Consider the following 13,837-nt stretch of genomic DNA (forward strand, 5'->3'; position numbering starts at 1 on the left):
GCCGGAGCTAGGCTGACGGCCAGGAAGCCGCAGGAAGCCCCGAGACTCCACTCTACGCAGCACATTTTTATGTGAATGCTGAGACTCATGCTGAGGTCCTCATGCTTGCACAGTAAGCCTTACCCACTAAGCCATCTCACAAGCACATTTTCTGTATATTTTTTAATATAAGCCTATATTATCTTTTGTAAAGAAGGAAATGCTTAAACTTATAAAATAACAGGTTATGAGACACTATTTGGGGCTAGAGATGTAGCTCGGTTGGCAGAGTGTCTGCTTAGCATACATAATCACCCAGCACTGCATAAACTGGGTATGCTGGTGCTTACTGGTAATCTCAGAACTCTGGAAGTAGAAGCAGAAGTTCAAGGTCATCCTTGGCTACACAGTTACTTCAAGGCCCGCCTGGATTACAGGAGACACTGCCCAAAAAATTGTATGGTATTTTAGCTTAAACCTTTTTAAATGGGATTATTTCACTGCACTTACTGTCCATAGAAGAATGAGCTACCACTGCCCATCTGTGCAGGCCCTGAGCTCATCTGGGCCTCACAGCAATCTCAGGAGAGAGGCAGAAGTGACTGGCAGGGTGATGTAACAGGAGCAGGAAGCGAATGCAGAGTCAAGTGACTCTGGCTGCTATTCCTGGATCTCCTAACTAGCTATTGACCTTGGACAAATCACTTCCTCTCCAAGCCTTGGTTTCACCAGCTGAGTATGGGAAGGGAGGGCTGCTGGACTAACTGACGTCACTGCTGACTGGAGCAACTGGTGGGTGACCGCAGCAACCAGAGAGCACATGCCTGTCTACAAAGTAAAGTTCAAAGAAAAATTTTCGACAGAGACCAAACAAAATGAAGCCAAAGCTGTAAGTCAGCCTGTGAGATATCAGTCTCCAGCTCCTCTGTGAGCTTCCTAGGCCTGGCAGTGGGACAGCCTACATATGCACTAAAAAACACCACTAGTCACACCTGAAGTGTGGCTGGCCCACTGAAAATACTCAACGGACTGCATAGATACGGCACACAGGAAAGCATCCTTCCTTAATAATGTTCCTAACATAGCATATAAGATTTCGGACACCCTAAGTAAAATATATTAATAAGATTAATGTTACCTATTTCATTTTAGCTTTTGTGAGATGGCTCACATCCTGTTATACAACACTGTCCCAAAAGATAAATTAACCAGGGCCGGGACATGTTAAATGGCTTTTCAGGATCGCCTGGCTAACAAGGACTCACACACAACCAGTGAAGGAATAAGGAGCCAGGCCTGGTTCATTTGCTGAGTTCCTGATAAAGCTCACAGTACTGCTTGCCCTACAGTGGTCTCATAGTCCCTAAAATTCACCAAAGGCCAAACAGGATGATTACAGTCATAGCTCAGGAGTCTCCAAGTTCCCTTCATCACTCACTCGCTGTGGGACACTGGGCACAGCACACCATGTCCCCATTTCTTCACCTCTAAGGTGAAGGTGTGTAAGTAACACAGCTTCCATCACTGACATCCTACAGGTCTACGATGTGCCTCCGGCCTTCAACCCTTACAGGAAGGCAAAGACAACACCCCTCACCCACACAATGTCAACCCAGTGGATGCTGGAGAGCCACAGAGGCGCCATGGGTGTGGAGACTCTGTGGCTCAGAATATCTAAACCATCTTTTTGAAAGACAGACTGTCTTGCGCATGGGGATAGTTACACTGTTGCATCAGCAGGTAAAATTAAATTCTGCTGCAATGCCAAATGGTTACATAATCTACAAGGACTCCAGGGAAGAGGTCTAAAGAACACTGAACAGAATCCAATGTGCTCACAGCCTGAGTAAGATGAGAAACGAGGGCCATTAATCTTGACAATTTTTAACTCACTTTCGAAATATCAAAAACCAATTCACTTTGTGACTATACTAAAAATGATTAAATGGATACTTTAAAGTGGTGAATATCATATATAAATTATAGCTCCTCCAAAAAAAAATCCAGCCTGTGTATTAAACCATGGCACCATAGTTAAAGTGGCCATGCAGGAAATAATAAATTTAATCATATATTTTTGTTCATTTTTTTAAATTGACATTAGCAGGTAATTTGATAATTTCTAAGTTTGCATACCACCAGCCATCTCAAATCAATTAGGACAGAAAAAGAATGAAGCTTCATCTAGTCTTACTCCTACAAAAATGTCTCTTTCATCACTGGCTGTGGGCGGAGCAAGGTGCTTGCATCCTGCAGTCACATCATCTCTAGAAGAGATGTGGGACCAGGCGCCAGGTACAGGCGCCAGGTGCAGGTGCAGGACAGCTTTCCTCGTGAGGAAATGATACATGGCGTCCTGAGGGTTACCTATACTGCACAGGCTTAGCACTGATGGAGAGACGGAGAGTCAGGAAACTACAGTGTAAAAGCTGAACACGCCAGAGCGTGTCTGTAATCCCAAAACTTGGGACATGAAAGCAAAAGAATCAGGAGTTCTGAGGCCAACCTCACCTACTTACTGAATTTGAGGCCAGCCTGGGTTATACAAGACTATCTCTAAAAAAAGAAGGAAGGAAGAGAGGGAGAGAGTGAGAGAGGGAGGGAGGGAGGGAGGGAGGGAGGGAGGGAGGGAGGAAGGGAGGGAGGGAGGGAGGAAGAGAGAGGGAAGAAAAGAAGGAAGGAGGGAGACAAGGGGGGAGGAAGGAAGAGAGGGAAGAAAAAAGATAAAGAAAGATGGATATTTAGTGTGAAAAAAACCCAAAGAAGTGAAACAGAAAAAAAGAGAGAAAATATATATATATATATAAAGTTACATACAGATGCAACTAAATGGAACTATTTATGCAAATAAATAGGTTATATAGAAAGCTATAAGGATGAAGGCTAGGTAAAACAGAAACAAAGGTAAACAGAGTAGGCAAACACATGGAAAGAAAACAGCAAGATAAATACATGAAGTAGGCAGCAGCAGATTAACACAAGTTACTATAAACTTAAACAGTGACATACAGGAAGAGGGAGCGTGTTGCATTAGAGAGGGAAACGGTTTAGAAAGGACTGTGCATCCTTCTCGAGGTCATTCACACCTGCAACTAAAGCGCTCAGGAGGCTCAGGCAGGAGAATTTCAGTACGGTTGAGGCCATCCTGTGTTACATAATGAATTCCAACCCAGCCTGGGCTACAGAGTGAGACTGTCTCAAAAGCAAACGAAAGCACAGTATGCTGTATGGTCATGCACTCACTCACTTAACATTCCATCAGCCACACAACAGTGCCGACACCACACAGGCTGGGCGCGCAGCAGACTAGATCCCCCTGAAGCTCAGGCAGTGACACCCCATCACTGAGCAGTACGTGCTATATATGAATTTACTGTTGAGCTCTTGATCTTCCCTTCACAGTGCCCCCAGGAGGACGATAATCTTTCCACCCTGTATAACTGAGAAAACTCAGAGGATGAGCAATGAGCTGCAGCCTGACGTGGCACTTTATATGTACTTTATATGTACTTTATATGAACCAAATTAAGTTCTGACAGCTGCCCATGCAGTATGTTCCAGATGAAGACACGGTCTCAAACGCGAAAGCCATTTTGCCTAAAAGTATACCAAGAGTGGTACCAAACTCCCACTCCAAAATCTATACCCTCCCCCCACTCTGACTCAGCTTCATTCCAGGCCATGGCACGCAGAAATCTGAATGGCACGTTCAGCTGGTACCCACCTGTTAATGAGGCCGAGTGGTCAGATCCTGCAACAGCACATACTGCTATAGAATTCTCTAGGCCTGGAAAAGAAATTTGTTTGCTTTGAGCTGTATTTATGCCAAAACATATTACATGAAGAGTGGATTCCTGGGCCAAGCTTTACCTGAGCATGGGGAGAACCCCGCCCAGTACCGGCAAGCGTGAGCAGCAGTACTGGCAGGTGGCTTGGCAGGATGGAAGCAGTGACGTCATGGGGTTTGAGCAAGTCCATGTACTGAGGATAATGTGCACAGTCTTTACTATCACAGAAGGAAGGCACTGATAGAAACAGCAGGAAAGACAGAGCAACCATGCCATGCTGGAGCAGGACTGCAGAGAGCAGTATAAAGTCATGTTTCTGACAGAAGCAGAAGCATAGGGCTGAGAAGATGCCTGTGAAATGTGTGCACGAGTTTCCAAGCTCTGCCAGCTGAGGAAGGCTGAAGGCAAAGGGACTCAAACCTTCCAGCCCTATCTTGTGCTTCAACCACAAACCAGGCTGCCTCAGAACACAGTACAATTTTGTGATCCTGCTTCTGGCCTCCAAGTCTAGCACTTACCCTCCCTGAGTTATACTGCCTTCAGCAACACAGCAGAATCCCAATCCATCCTGTTAGAAGCTGGGACAGCCTGTGGGAATACAGGGTCTATCCTGGAGGAAAACACAGTCCTAGTCTGCAACTGTTTTTTGGAGACTTCTGTTTGACTGAATAAAAGGCATCTCACACTTTTAAGTGTCCGGTGGGATGAAGAAAGCAAGCACAAGTTCCTAGCCACACCCACCAAGCAAGGAGTCCTCCCCCTAGGACCCCTGTGGTAGCAAGGTGAAGGAGAGAGAATGCAAAGTGCTGGGCTGTGAGGCAGGAGGCAGGTGAGGCATCCAAACCCACCAGAAAACTCCCCAGGCAACTAACTCGGAGCTAATGTTCCAGGCAGATCTCAAAACGGCTGTTTAAATTAAACAGTGTTTTTTTTTTTTACGCCTTCTAGTCACTGGTTCAGTACTAAAACATAGAGAACAAAGCCCTGTCTTTCCCCTTGGCACAGGAGAAAACTGATAACCATTCACACTGGATACAAGATGGTGCTATCCACAGAGAGAAGTCAATGGAGGCCAGAACTGGAGAGCCATGTCCCTTCCACTTAGAGGGCCATGTCTGAGCCAGTCCTTGAGAAAACCCCAAAGCTTTTCCAGAGGAAGAGGAAGAACAGGCACTTCCAGCAGAGCTGAGGGTTTGTCCACAGGTACAGTGGCAGGCCAGGCAAGGGCGACCATGTTGCCAAAGTAGGATGTCTGAGAAGTGAGTCCTGTGAGACACACACACACACAGTCAGAATAATCTGGATGTGTGTATGCATTCCCCATTCTTACCCATCCCTTCCCAGCAGCCTCTCTGTTGTCCTGAGCCAGGGAAGAGTAGTTAGAGCTCCTATACAGGACTTCCTACAACCAACCCTCAGCAAACTGGGTTCAAAAGTCAATTACAGAGAAGAAAAGAGACAGACATGGTACACACACAAGGACAGGAAAGCCTACAAAGAGAGTAGAGAACAGAAAGAGAGAGAGAGAGAGAGAGAGAGAGAGAGAGAGAGAGAGAGAGAGAGCAAAAGAGGACCTGAGAACAGAAGATAAAGAAGAGAAGAGAGCCGGGGATAGCCCCTATTGACCAACTAACCAACGGCAGACTGACCAGCAGGCCCTAAGCAGAGTGTAAACTACCTACTGTGTTTTCATGTGGACACGCCCCATGCCTGCTCCCTACTTCCTCACTCATTCCCGCCTCCCTCATGGGAGAAGGACGTGGGCAACAGAGGCACAGTGCACAGTCTCTTTGTAGTGTGACTACCTGCACAGAGAGGTCATTCCTGTCCCCTTGGCCATACAGGAAACTCAGCACAGCTGACTCTGTGCGGTTGCCCAGCTGCCTTGTGGGCAACTTGCATCTAGGATTCAGAACTCATAGGCTTACAATATCACTACACACTGCTTCCAAACTCCTAGGTCCTATCTTCCAAATAGGTATGACCCATTCTAGAGCTTCCTTTTTGATCTCCACCTACCTGCTTATCATTCAATAGGTCTCAGATTCTAGTGGCAAAACAGTGACTTTTACTGGGACCACAAAAATCACCAAAAGACTGCCATCTCAACCAACAGAGATGGTTAAAAAGATCAAGAAATACCAAAAGCTCAAAGCTGGAGAGATGGCTCAGCAGTTAAGAGCACTGGCTCCCTTCCAGAGGACCTGGATTTAATTCTCAGCACCCACGTGACAGCTCACAACCATCTATAACTCCAGTTCCAGGGGATGTAACACCCTCCTCTCACCTCCCTGGGCACCTGGCATATAAATGGTACACAGAAATACATGCAGGCAAAATGTCCATATGAAGTAAAGTATGTGTTTAGAAAAATAACAAGGTGGGGGGCGGGCTAAAAAGACAATGAAGAAATAAGGAGCTCACCTGTCACTCTGCTGGGTTCCTTTGCTGTCAAAAACAATGGGAGATTCTGCCCAGGACACAAGCGTCGACCAGAAGATGCCAAGCCAGTCCCCCACTGGAACACACTGCCAGTTGCTTCCCAGAAGAGCAGAAGGGAAAAGAGAACATGTATGTCAGGATTAGACCAGACTGCCATTTGACCCTCACTGCTGTGGGAAACTCCCAACCATCTCAGCCAACATGAGCCCTACCCAGGAGCTTGGCTGCTTCAAGAGGCCCATGACCAGTCACAGAGATTACCACTGAGTCAATTACAAATCCAGTCTTTGGGACAATCTAAGACCATGAGAGAAAATTCCAATGTGGTAAAACTTCCTCTAAAAGTCCCAGGCACTAGCCCACAGCCACACCTCTGGAATGCTGTCCTGCTCATGCCTAACCTGAAAGGAGCCTTGAAGACCATGAATCCACATCCATTCACCAGATGAGAAAACTGAGGCCCAGAAGAGAGGCTGAGATCCAGCAAAGGTCACATGGGGAACGAGTAGTAGAGAAAACACTGGTGTTCAGCCAACACTCAGGGTAGTGCCTTTCTATCCCACCAATGCAAATGCAGATTCTCTATGGTCAAATACATGTGTATTTGTGACTATAAGACAGTACGGCAGCTATTTCAGTAGAGTGGACACTTGAATTTATATTCGCATCCCAAACCCCACAGAAGTGCACAGACAAAATCCTAAGCAGATGTGCACACCACAGAGCCACCAGCTAACACCAACGTCGAGGCCTGCTCCTCTGGATCATTCTGTAGGCAGCGCTCCTAATGTACAGAGACAAGGCTGCTTTATAAAGCAGCAGCTGTGACCATAGGGAACAATGCAGCCCAACAGAGAGTTGCAATCAACCAAAACGACATCCTCCGTGGGAAAAGGCTTCTCTGACCATCTCAAAATGATGGGTGTGTAAGGATCTATATCAGGATCTGAATCAGGTCTGCATACAACCATTGGTTGATATGTCTGCAATGTCTCAAATGATGGATTTTTCCATTGGAAAACTTTCCCAGCTATTTATTTTTACTTTATGTGTGTGAGTGTTCAGCCTGCATGGATGACCACATGTGTATCTGGTCCCTACAGAGGTCAGAAGAAGATGTCAGCTCCCCTGAAACTGGAGTTAAAGACAGCTGTGAGCCATCCTCCGCAATAACAACAGGGTGCTTCACCAGTGAGTGGTCTTTCCAGCCCCTCTTCGAAATTTTTACTGTAAAATATGCTGAGTAAAATGTATCCTCTTCACCATCGTCAGTGTCTAACCCAGTAGGACCCGCGCAGTCACCATGGTGAGCAGCCATTATCCCCTCATCTTGCAGCACTGAACCTGACCACTGAACTCCCCGTCCCTGGTCCCCGGCCCTGGGGCTTCCATTCTGCTGTCTTTAGTTCTGACTACATGTGGCTGGAATCCCAGCATTTGTCCTTTTTATGACTGGTATAGGCCACTCGGCATCACGTTCATCTATGGAGGAACCTGACAGCAGTTCTGTACTTTTTAAAGCTCGTACCGTTCCATGGGGGGGGGGGGGGGGCAGTCAGACATGCTGTGCACATGTGTGTGCCACACTTTGCTTGCTCGTTCACCTGTCAGTGGACACCTGAGGAGCTGCTTCTGCCTAAGTTGTGAATAATGAGTTACATCTGGTGCCTTTTATTCTACAAATTGTTTATCTCCTTGCCTCTTCTTCCCTTTCCCCTTTTTTTAAAATTTATTTGTCGAATTGGGTGTGGTGACGCACATCTATAATCCCAGCACTCAGAAGGCAGATACAGGTGGAATCTCTGTGAGTTCAGGGCTAATCTGTTCTACATAGTGAGTTCTAGGTCAGCCAGGGCTACATTATAATACTCATCTCTAAAAGAAGAAGGCCGGGTGGTGGTGGCGCATGCCTTTAATCCCAGCACTTGGGAGGCAGAGGCAGGCGGATTTCTGAGTTCGAGATTTTGAGGCCAGCCTGGTCTACAGAGTGAGTTCCAGGACAGCCAGGGCTACAAAGAGAAACCCTGTCTCGAAAAACCAAAAAAAAAAAAAAAAAAGAAGAAGAAGAAGAAGAAGAAGAAGAAGAAGAAGAAGGGGGGAGGGTTGTGGCAGCTGCGGTTAGGTAATAATAACACAGCCCTTCCACACTGCTTTCCAAAGCAACTGAACCATTCTGCCATCTACATGCAGAACTGAAAGAGTGTGTAGAGCAGGGAACAGCCTCAAACAATGGTCTCCCCTCCTGCCTTAATTAAAACAGGGTCTTTTGTTTGCTGGCTGCATACACAAGGCTCACTGACCCTTGTTATGATCTTCTGAACATCCCGCCCCCCTCATCCATAGGAGCCCCGGGATTACGGACACACAACCCTGTGTGGCTTTAGAGAGTACTAGGGATCTGAACTGAAGTCCTAACACACTGGTGCAGCAAGTGCAGGACCCTCTGAGCCCTCTCTCCAGCCCCACTGCCCTGCTGATTTCTAAGAGGACAGCCTGTCTACCAACGAGTAGTCACTGCCACACAGCTCAATAGTCACACTTCCAGACACAGACCCAGAGAAATGAAATTTACAGTCATAAAGAAAACTGTCCATGGATGTTTCTAGGCTATTGCAAATAGAACAAACTGGAAACAAGCCAGACAGTACTCAACAGATAGCTAGTTACAAACTGGCTGCTACAGACTAAACTGTGCCCCACTCCACAACATCCAGGTATGGAATCCCTAATTTCCAGTGTGGCTTTGTTTGGAAGCAGGGCCTGTTACCGAGGTGAAGAAAGCTAAACAGTGCCTACGGGAAGTGGGGTTAGTCCAATAGAACCAGCATCTTTATGGAAGTGTCATGAAGGAGCTTTCTCTGCACAGATGTACAGAGAAGCCTGAGGACACAGTGAAAAGAGTACCATCGAAGCCAAGAAAAGTGTCACCAGAAACCAGTCTTAATGACACTCATTCTGGGCTTTTAGCCTCTCGAACAGTGAGAAAATGAATTTTTGTTATTTAAGCCATTTGGGCTGCAGTATTTTGTTGCAACAGCTCCAGCAGGCTAACCCAGTACCACATCCATACCATACTTCTCATCACTAAAAGCAATCAGCTACGGATACACACAGCTAAGATAGATCCCCAGGGAATTATGACATGAAGGAAAGCCAAGCCCAAAAGGTTACGTACTGTACCAGGCGTCTGAGAACATTTCAGAAGTGACATTACAGACAAAGGAAACAGGAATGGCTGACAAGAGCTGAGGAGCTGGGAGCAGCAGGAAGTGAGTGTGGCACCAGCAGGAGGGACCTTGTGGTGATGAAGTTCCTCTGCATCCTCACTGTATCTGCATCAAATCCCAGTGGAGCTACTGCACTGTCAATTCTGCACAGTGTTACCACAGAGGGAAGCTGCGAAAAGAACTCATGGGGATCTATCCTTTAACAACTTCATGTAGGTCTATAATTTCCTCAAAACATAAGATTTCACTTTTTAAAAATGTGTATGTGTATGAATGTTTTGTCTGCATGTTTGTCTGTTCTCTACATGCATGCCTGGTGCTCATGGAGACCAGAAGAGAGGGTCAGATCTGGTACTGGAGTTACAGATCATTATGAGCTGTTGTGCGTACGCTGGGCACCAAACCTGGATCTTCTGGAAGAGCAGCCGGTGCTCTTAACCATGAGTCATCTTGTGATGTCACTCAAAGAGAAGGTTTAAGCAGCAGTACGACACAGGAACCGACTGGCACAGCTTCACAGACCTCCTTCCCTCCCCTTTCTGCCCTCGCCCACCCACACTTGGACTGGCACAGCATGGAAACTTGGCAGTCACAGGAGATGAGCACAGACACAGTCCAAGAGAAGCAAGTGCAGAAATTAAAAAGGGAAGACCCTGAAGGGTGAAGCTCCCCCACCCATCTCTTAGTTCCTAATTCCTCTGCTTCCTAGTTTCTCTCCTCTGAGTACAGCTAGCTTCTCACTCCCTCTCCCTTTCTCTCCCAAGCATCTGTTCAGACACACACACACACACACACACACACACACACACGTGCATGAACATGCAGACACATGTAGCAGCTAGTCTTTGGCATTGGTGGCATTCCTCAAATGTCTTCAGTTTTTAACTGAGATAAGGAGTCTCACTGGTCTAGAGCTTCACCATGTTGGCTAGGCTAGCTGGCAGCGAGCCCCAGGGATCTGCCCGTCTCCCCTTCTCACCTTACCACCGATGTTCATAGATTTGAACTCAGATCCTCATGCCTTTGGGACAAGTATGTCCCCACCTCACTCCTTTTAAAAGGAACTCTCTATGTACCAATTGTTTTCTAGACCCTAGGCCCCTTCAAGCCAAGCCAGAGCCATATTTACTCAATGCCACCAGCCCCACACCCCTATACATGCTGTTGGTCCCTCCGCCCACTCACTTACAGAAATCAGCTCATTTGAAGCTTTTCAATCAACAAACGTTAGAACCCAGTGGGAAGGCAACACCGCTCACTGTGACGTCTACACTCATGGTCTCTAGCTCTCCCTTGCCTCCCTCACAAATGCTTCCACAAACTCTTCACGGAGTTTAAAAAGACTTTAACTCACACACTCCTTGGCTGTGAGGAGCAAATGGGAGGATGAAATGATGGCAATTCCACATCTACAACAGAAAGAGCCAGGCAGCTCGCTTCCTTCCTCCCACTGGCTAAAGACCTCCCAGAGACTTGTACTTCACAGTCTCTCCTTTCAGTCGGAGCAACACCAGGACAGAACCCTTCCCAGTGTTCCTCTCAAAGTTTCCTCCTGCTGCTCTATTGCTCAGATGGGCTCACTTGGGAAACAAAGGCTGAGTGATCACCTGTGGTGGCTAATGCATGCCTCAGTCCAGCAGCGACACAGACAACCTTCTCTCTCAGGCACTGTCCAAAGAAAAGAACAGATTTAGTGTCAGAATCATTCATCTACAAACTCTTCTGTAACTCATGTACAAACTCAATGCAGCTTGAAGCACCCCCACCCAACATGCTCACACACAAAGGCTTTTATATCTATTGATAGATGAAATGTGTGTGTGTGTGTGTGTGTCTGTGTGTGCATGCACACAGGAGCATGTGGGCATGTGCGTGTATATGTATGTGTGTGTATATATGTATATATGTGTATATGTGTATATATATATATACACACATATATGTGTGTGTGTTGTTATGTGTGCTTATATGTATGTGTGTGTGAGCACGGGGACATGTAGTCATGTGTGTGTATACGTGTATATATGTGTTGTGTGTATGTGTGTGTATATGCACACAAGGACATGTAGACATGTGTGTGTATATGTGTTGTGTGTACGTGTGCGTACATGTATGTATATGTGTTGTGTGCATATGTTGTGTATGTGTGGTATGTGTGTATGTTGTATACGTGAGTATATATGTGTTGTGTGTGTATATGTATATGTGCACACGGGGACATGTGGGCATGTATGTGTGTGTTGTGTGTATGTGTGTTGTATATGTGTGCATATACATATGGGAACATGTGGGCATGTGTATGTGTGTATATATGTGTTGTGTGTGTATGTGTGCATGTGTGTGTGTGTGTGTGTATGTGTTGTGTGTTGCATGGATGTGAGTATGTGGGTACACATGGAGGCCAAAGGAAGACACTGGCTGTTGACTGTTTCAGCCAGGTTGGTGGCCACTGAGCTCCCTCAGTACTGGGCTGACAGGCATACACAGTCATATCTGGATTTTTTAAAATATTTATTTTACTTTCTATGTTCATCCTGTATGTATGTATGTGCACCACATGCATGCCTGTGCCTGTGATGGTCGGCAGAGGATATCAGATCCCATGGAACTGGAGATACGAATAGTTGTGAGCTACCATGTGGGTACTGGGAACTGAACCCAGGTCTTCAGTGAGAGCAACAAGTGAGTTGCACATGCCTGGCAGTTAACAGCTGAGTCACCTCTAGCCCCTACAGCTTGACTGTTTCTGCCTGAGTTCTAGAGACCCAAATCCAGGTCCTCAAGCTTGCACAACCAGAACTCTCACCGCCGAGCCATCTCCCAGCCCTGTAAAATAACTTTTTATAACATATCATATCAGAGCACCACATTGTACCACCTCTCAAAGGTAGCAGGGCGGGGACCTCCAAAGTCATCCAGTCCAATAGTTAGTAAACATTTCCTTTAAACAGCCAAATACCATATGGTTCCTGCCACACAGCTCAGCTCTGTAACATCAAACAGCTACGTATGAGAAAGCATGGCTGTGCTCCAATATGACTTAAATAGCAAGGGCTCTACCCTTCCCTTCTGACCCAGTCCCATCCCACCAAGGGTAGAAGCTCTTCTTTAGGTGGTCATTCAGCCTCTGCCCAGTACCTGCCTCCAGTCACACAGGACTCACCATGCCCCTGGGCTTAACTCTCTCTCCATCCTTACAAACCTCCATGTATCTCTAGGTGGAGCCAAACCCAGCTGCCTTTAGCTTCTGACAAAGCTTTCCAAATATTTGAAGACAGTTGTCATGTCCTCTCTAATACATCTTGTGGCAGTTTTAAAAATAGGTCCTCATATTCTGTGATACTACTCCCTTCTCGTCACAGAGCGTGATCCCCTCCCCTGTGTGGGCTGGACTTAGTGACACACTGCTAATGGAAAGAATAAAGGAGCACAGTGAGTCAGAGAGGGTGATAAAAGGCACTGAGGCCTCCTCTTAAGAAAGCCAGCTGCCAGGTCTGAATAATCACACAGAGAGGCCCTCATAGCAAGGAATTGTGACTCTGACCAGAAGCACTGTCACTGTCTCAGTCCAGCCCATGGAGGCTGTACACAGGCCTGGCTGTGTCTTCACTGCTACCTTGTGAAAGACCAGCTCAGAGGTCTCATTCCTGACCCTGAAAAGTGACGGGATGATGCTTATCACACTACAGTGATAACTAATGAACTCTAGACAGACAGCCCAGTTGCAGCAGCTATCTCTGAGGTTTCCACCTCTAAATCTGTTCTGAATTCCTCCTTCCCCTATGTCCTCATCTATCCCAGGCTTGCCTCAAACTCACCATGTAGTCAAAGATAAACTTGAACTTCTTATCCTCCTGCCTCACTTCCCAAGTGCTGGAATTAAATGCGTGCACCACCATGTCCAGTTTATGCTAGGGATTATACTAAGTACTTCCCAGATGCTGGGCAAACATGCTACCACCTGAGCTACACTCCTGGCTCTCAATCTCTCTAAGGAACAGTGTAAAGGCAGAGAGTGAGTCTTGTTGATCGTTATGCCCAGAGCCTGTGCACCAATGCACAGGAGAATCCATCACACCCGACGTAGTCTGACCAACATAAAGAAGAGGACTCTGGCCTCCCTTCTAGAGACTATATCTCTGACAGTGCAGTTCCCAATCACATGAGCCTTGGGCAGAATGGAATCTAACTACTAATATAAGTTTATGTAGATGACTCTTCTCTCCTATTTTCCTTTCTTTTTTCTAAAAATAACCGACAGGCCAGGCCCATCTCCGTGTGTTCCTACCTTATGGTCCCCACTCCACCCCCATACTTCCATCTTTTCCTCGTATTCCAGCCTGACCACTTGCTGGTGGCATTCATGACCCTCTTTTCTATGCTTCCACACATGTCCACACT

General features: G+C 46.6%; 1 protein-coding gene across 5 annotated transcripts in view; it reads right to left on the reverse strand.

The window, feature by feature from the left end:
- Sergef (secretion regulating guanine nucleotide exchange factor) overlaps positions 1-13,837 on the reverse strand; it is a 198,151-nt gene that overhangs the window by 174,051 nt on the left and 10,263 nt on the right. For 4 of the 5 annotated variants that reach the window (XM_028788868.1, XM_028788871.1, XM_028788873.1 and 1 more), the window contains exons 5-7: positions 11,044-11,104; positions 6,192-6,305; positions 3,704-3,766 (exon numbers count right to left, since the gene is read on the reverse strand). In XM_028788868.1, the coding sequence (XP_028644701.1) occupies positions 3,704-3,766; positions 6,192-6,305; positions 11,044-11,104 (238 nt within the window). The remainder of the gene's footprint in view (positions 1-3,703; positions 3,767-6,191; positions 6,306-11,043; positions 11,105-13,837) is intronic. The other variant, XM_028788869.1, reaches the window with a different exon arrangement.

Source organism: Grammomys surdaster, unplaced genomic scaffold (genome assembly GCF_004785775.1).
Source record: "Grammomys surdaster isolate TR1022 unplaced genomic scaffold, NIH_TR_1.0 125769, whole genome shotgun sequence".
Classification (NCBI taxonomy): Eukaryota; Metazoa; Chordata; class Mammalia; order Rodentia; family Muridae; genus Grammomys; species Grammomys surdaster.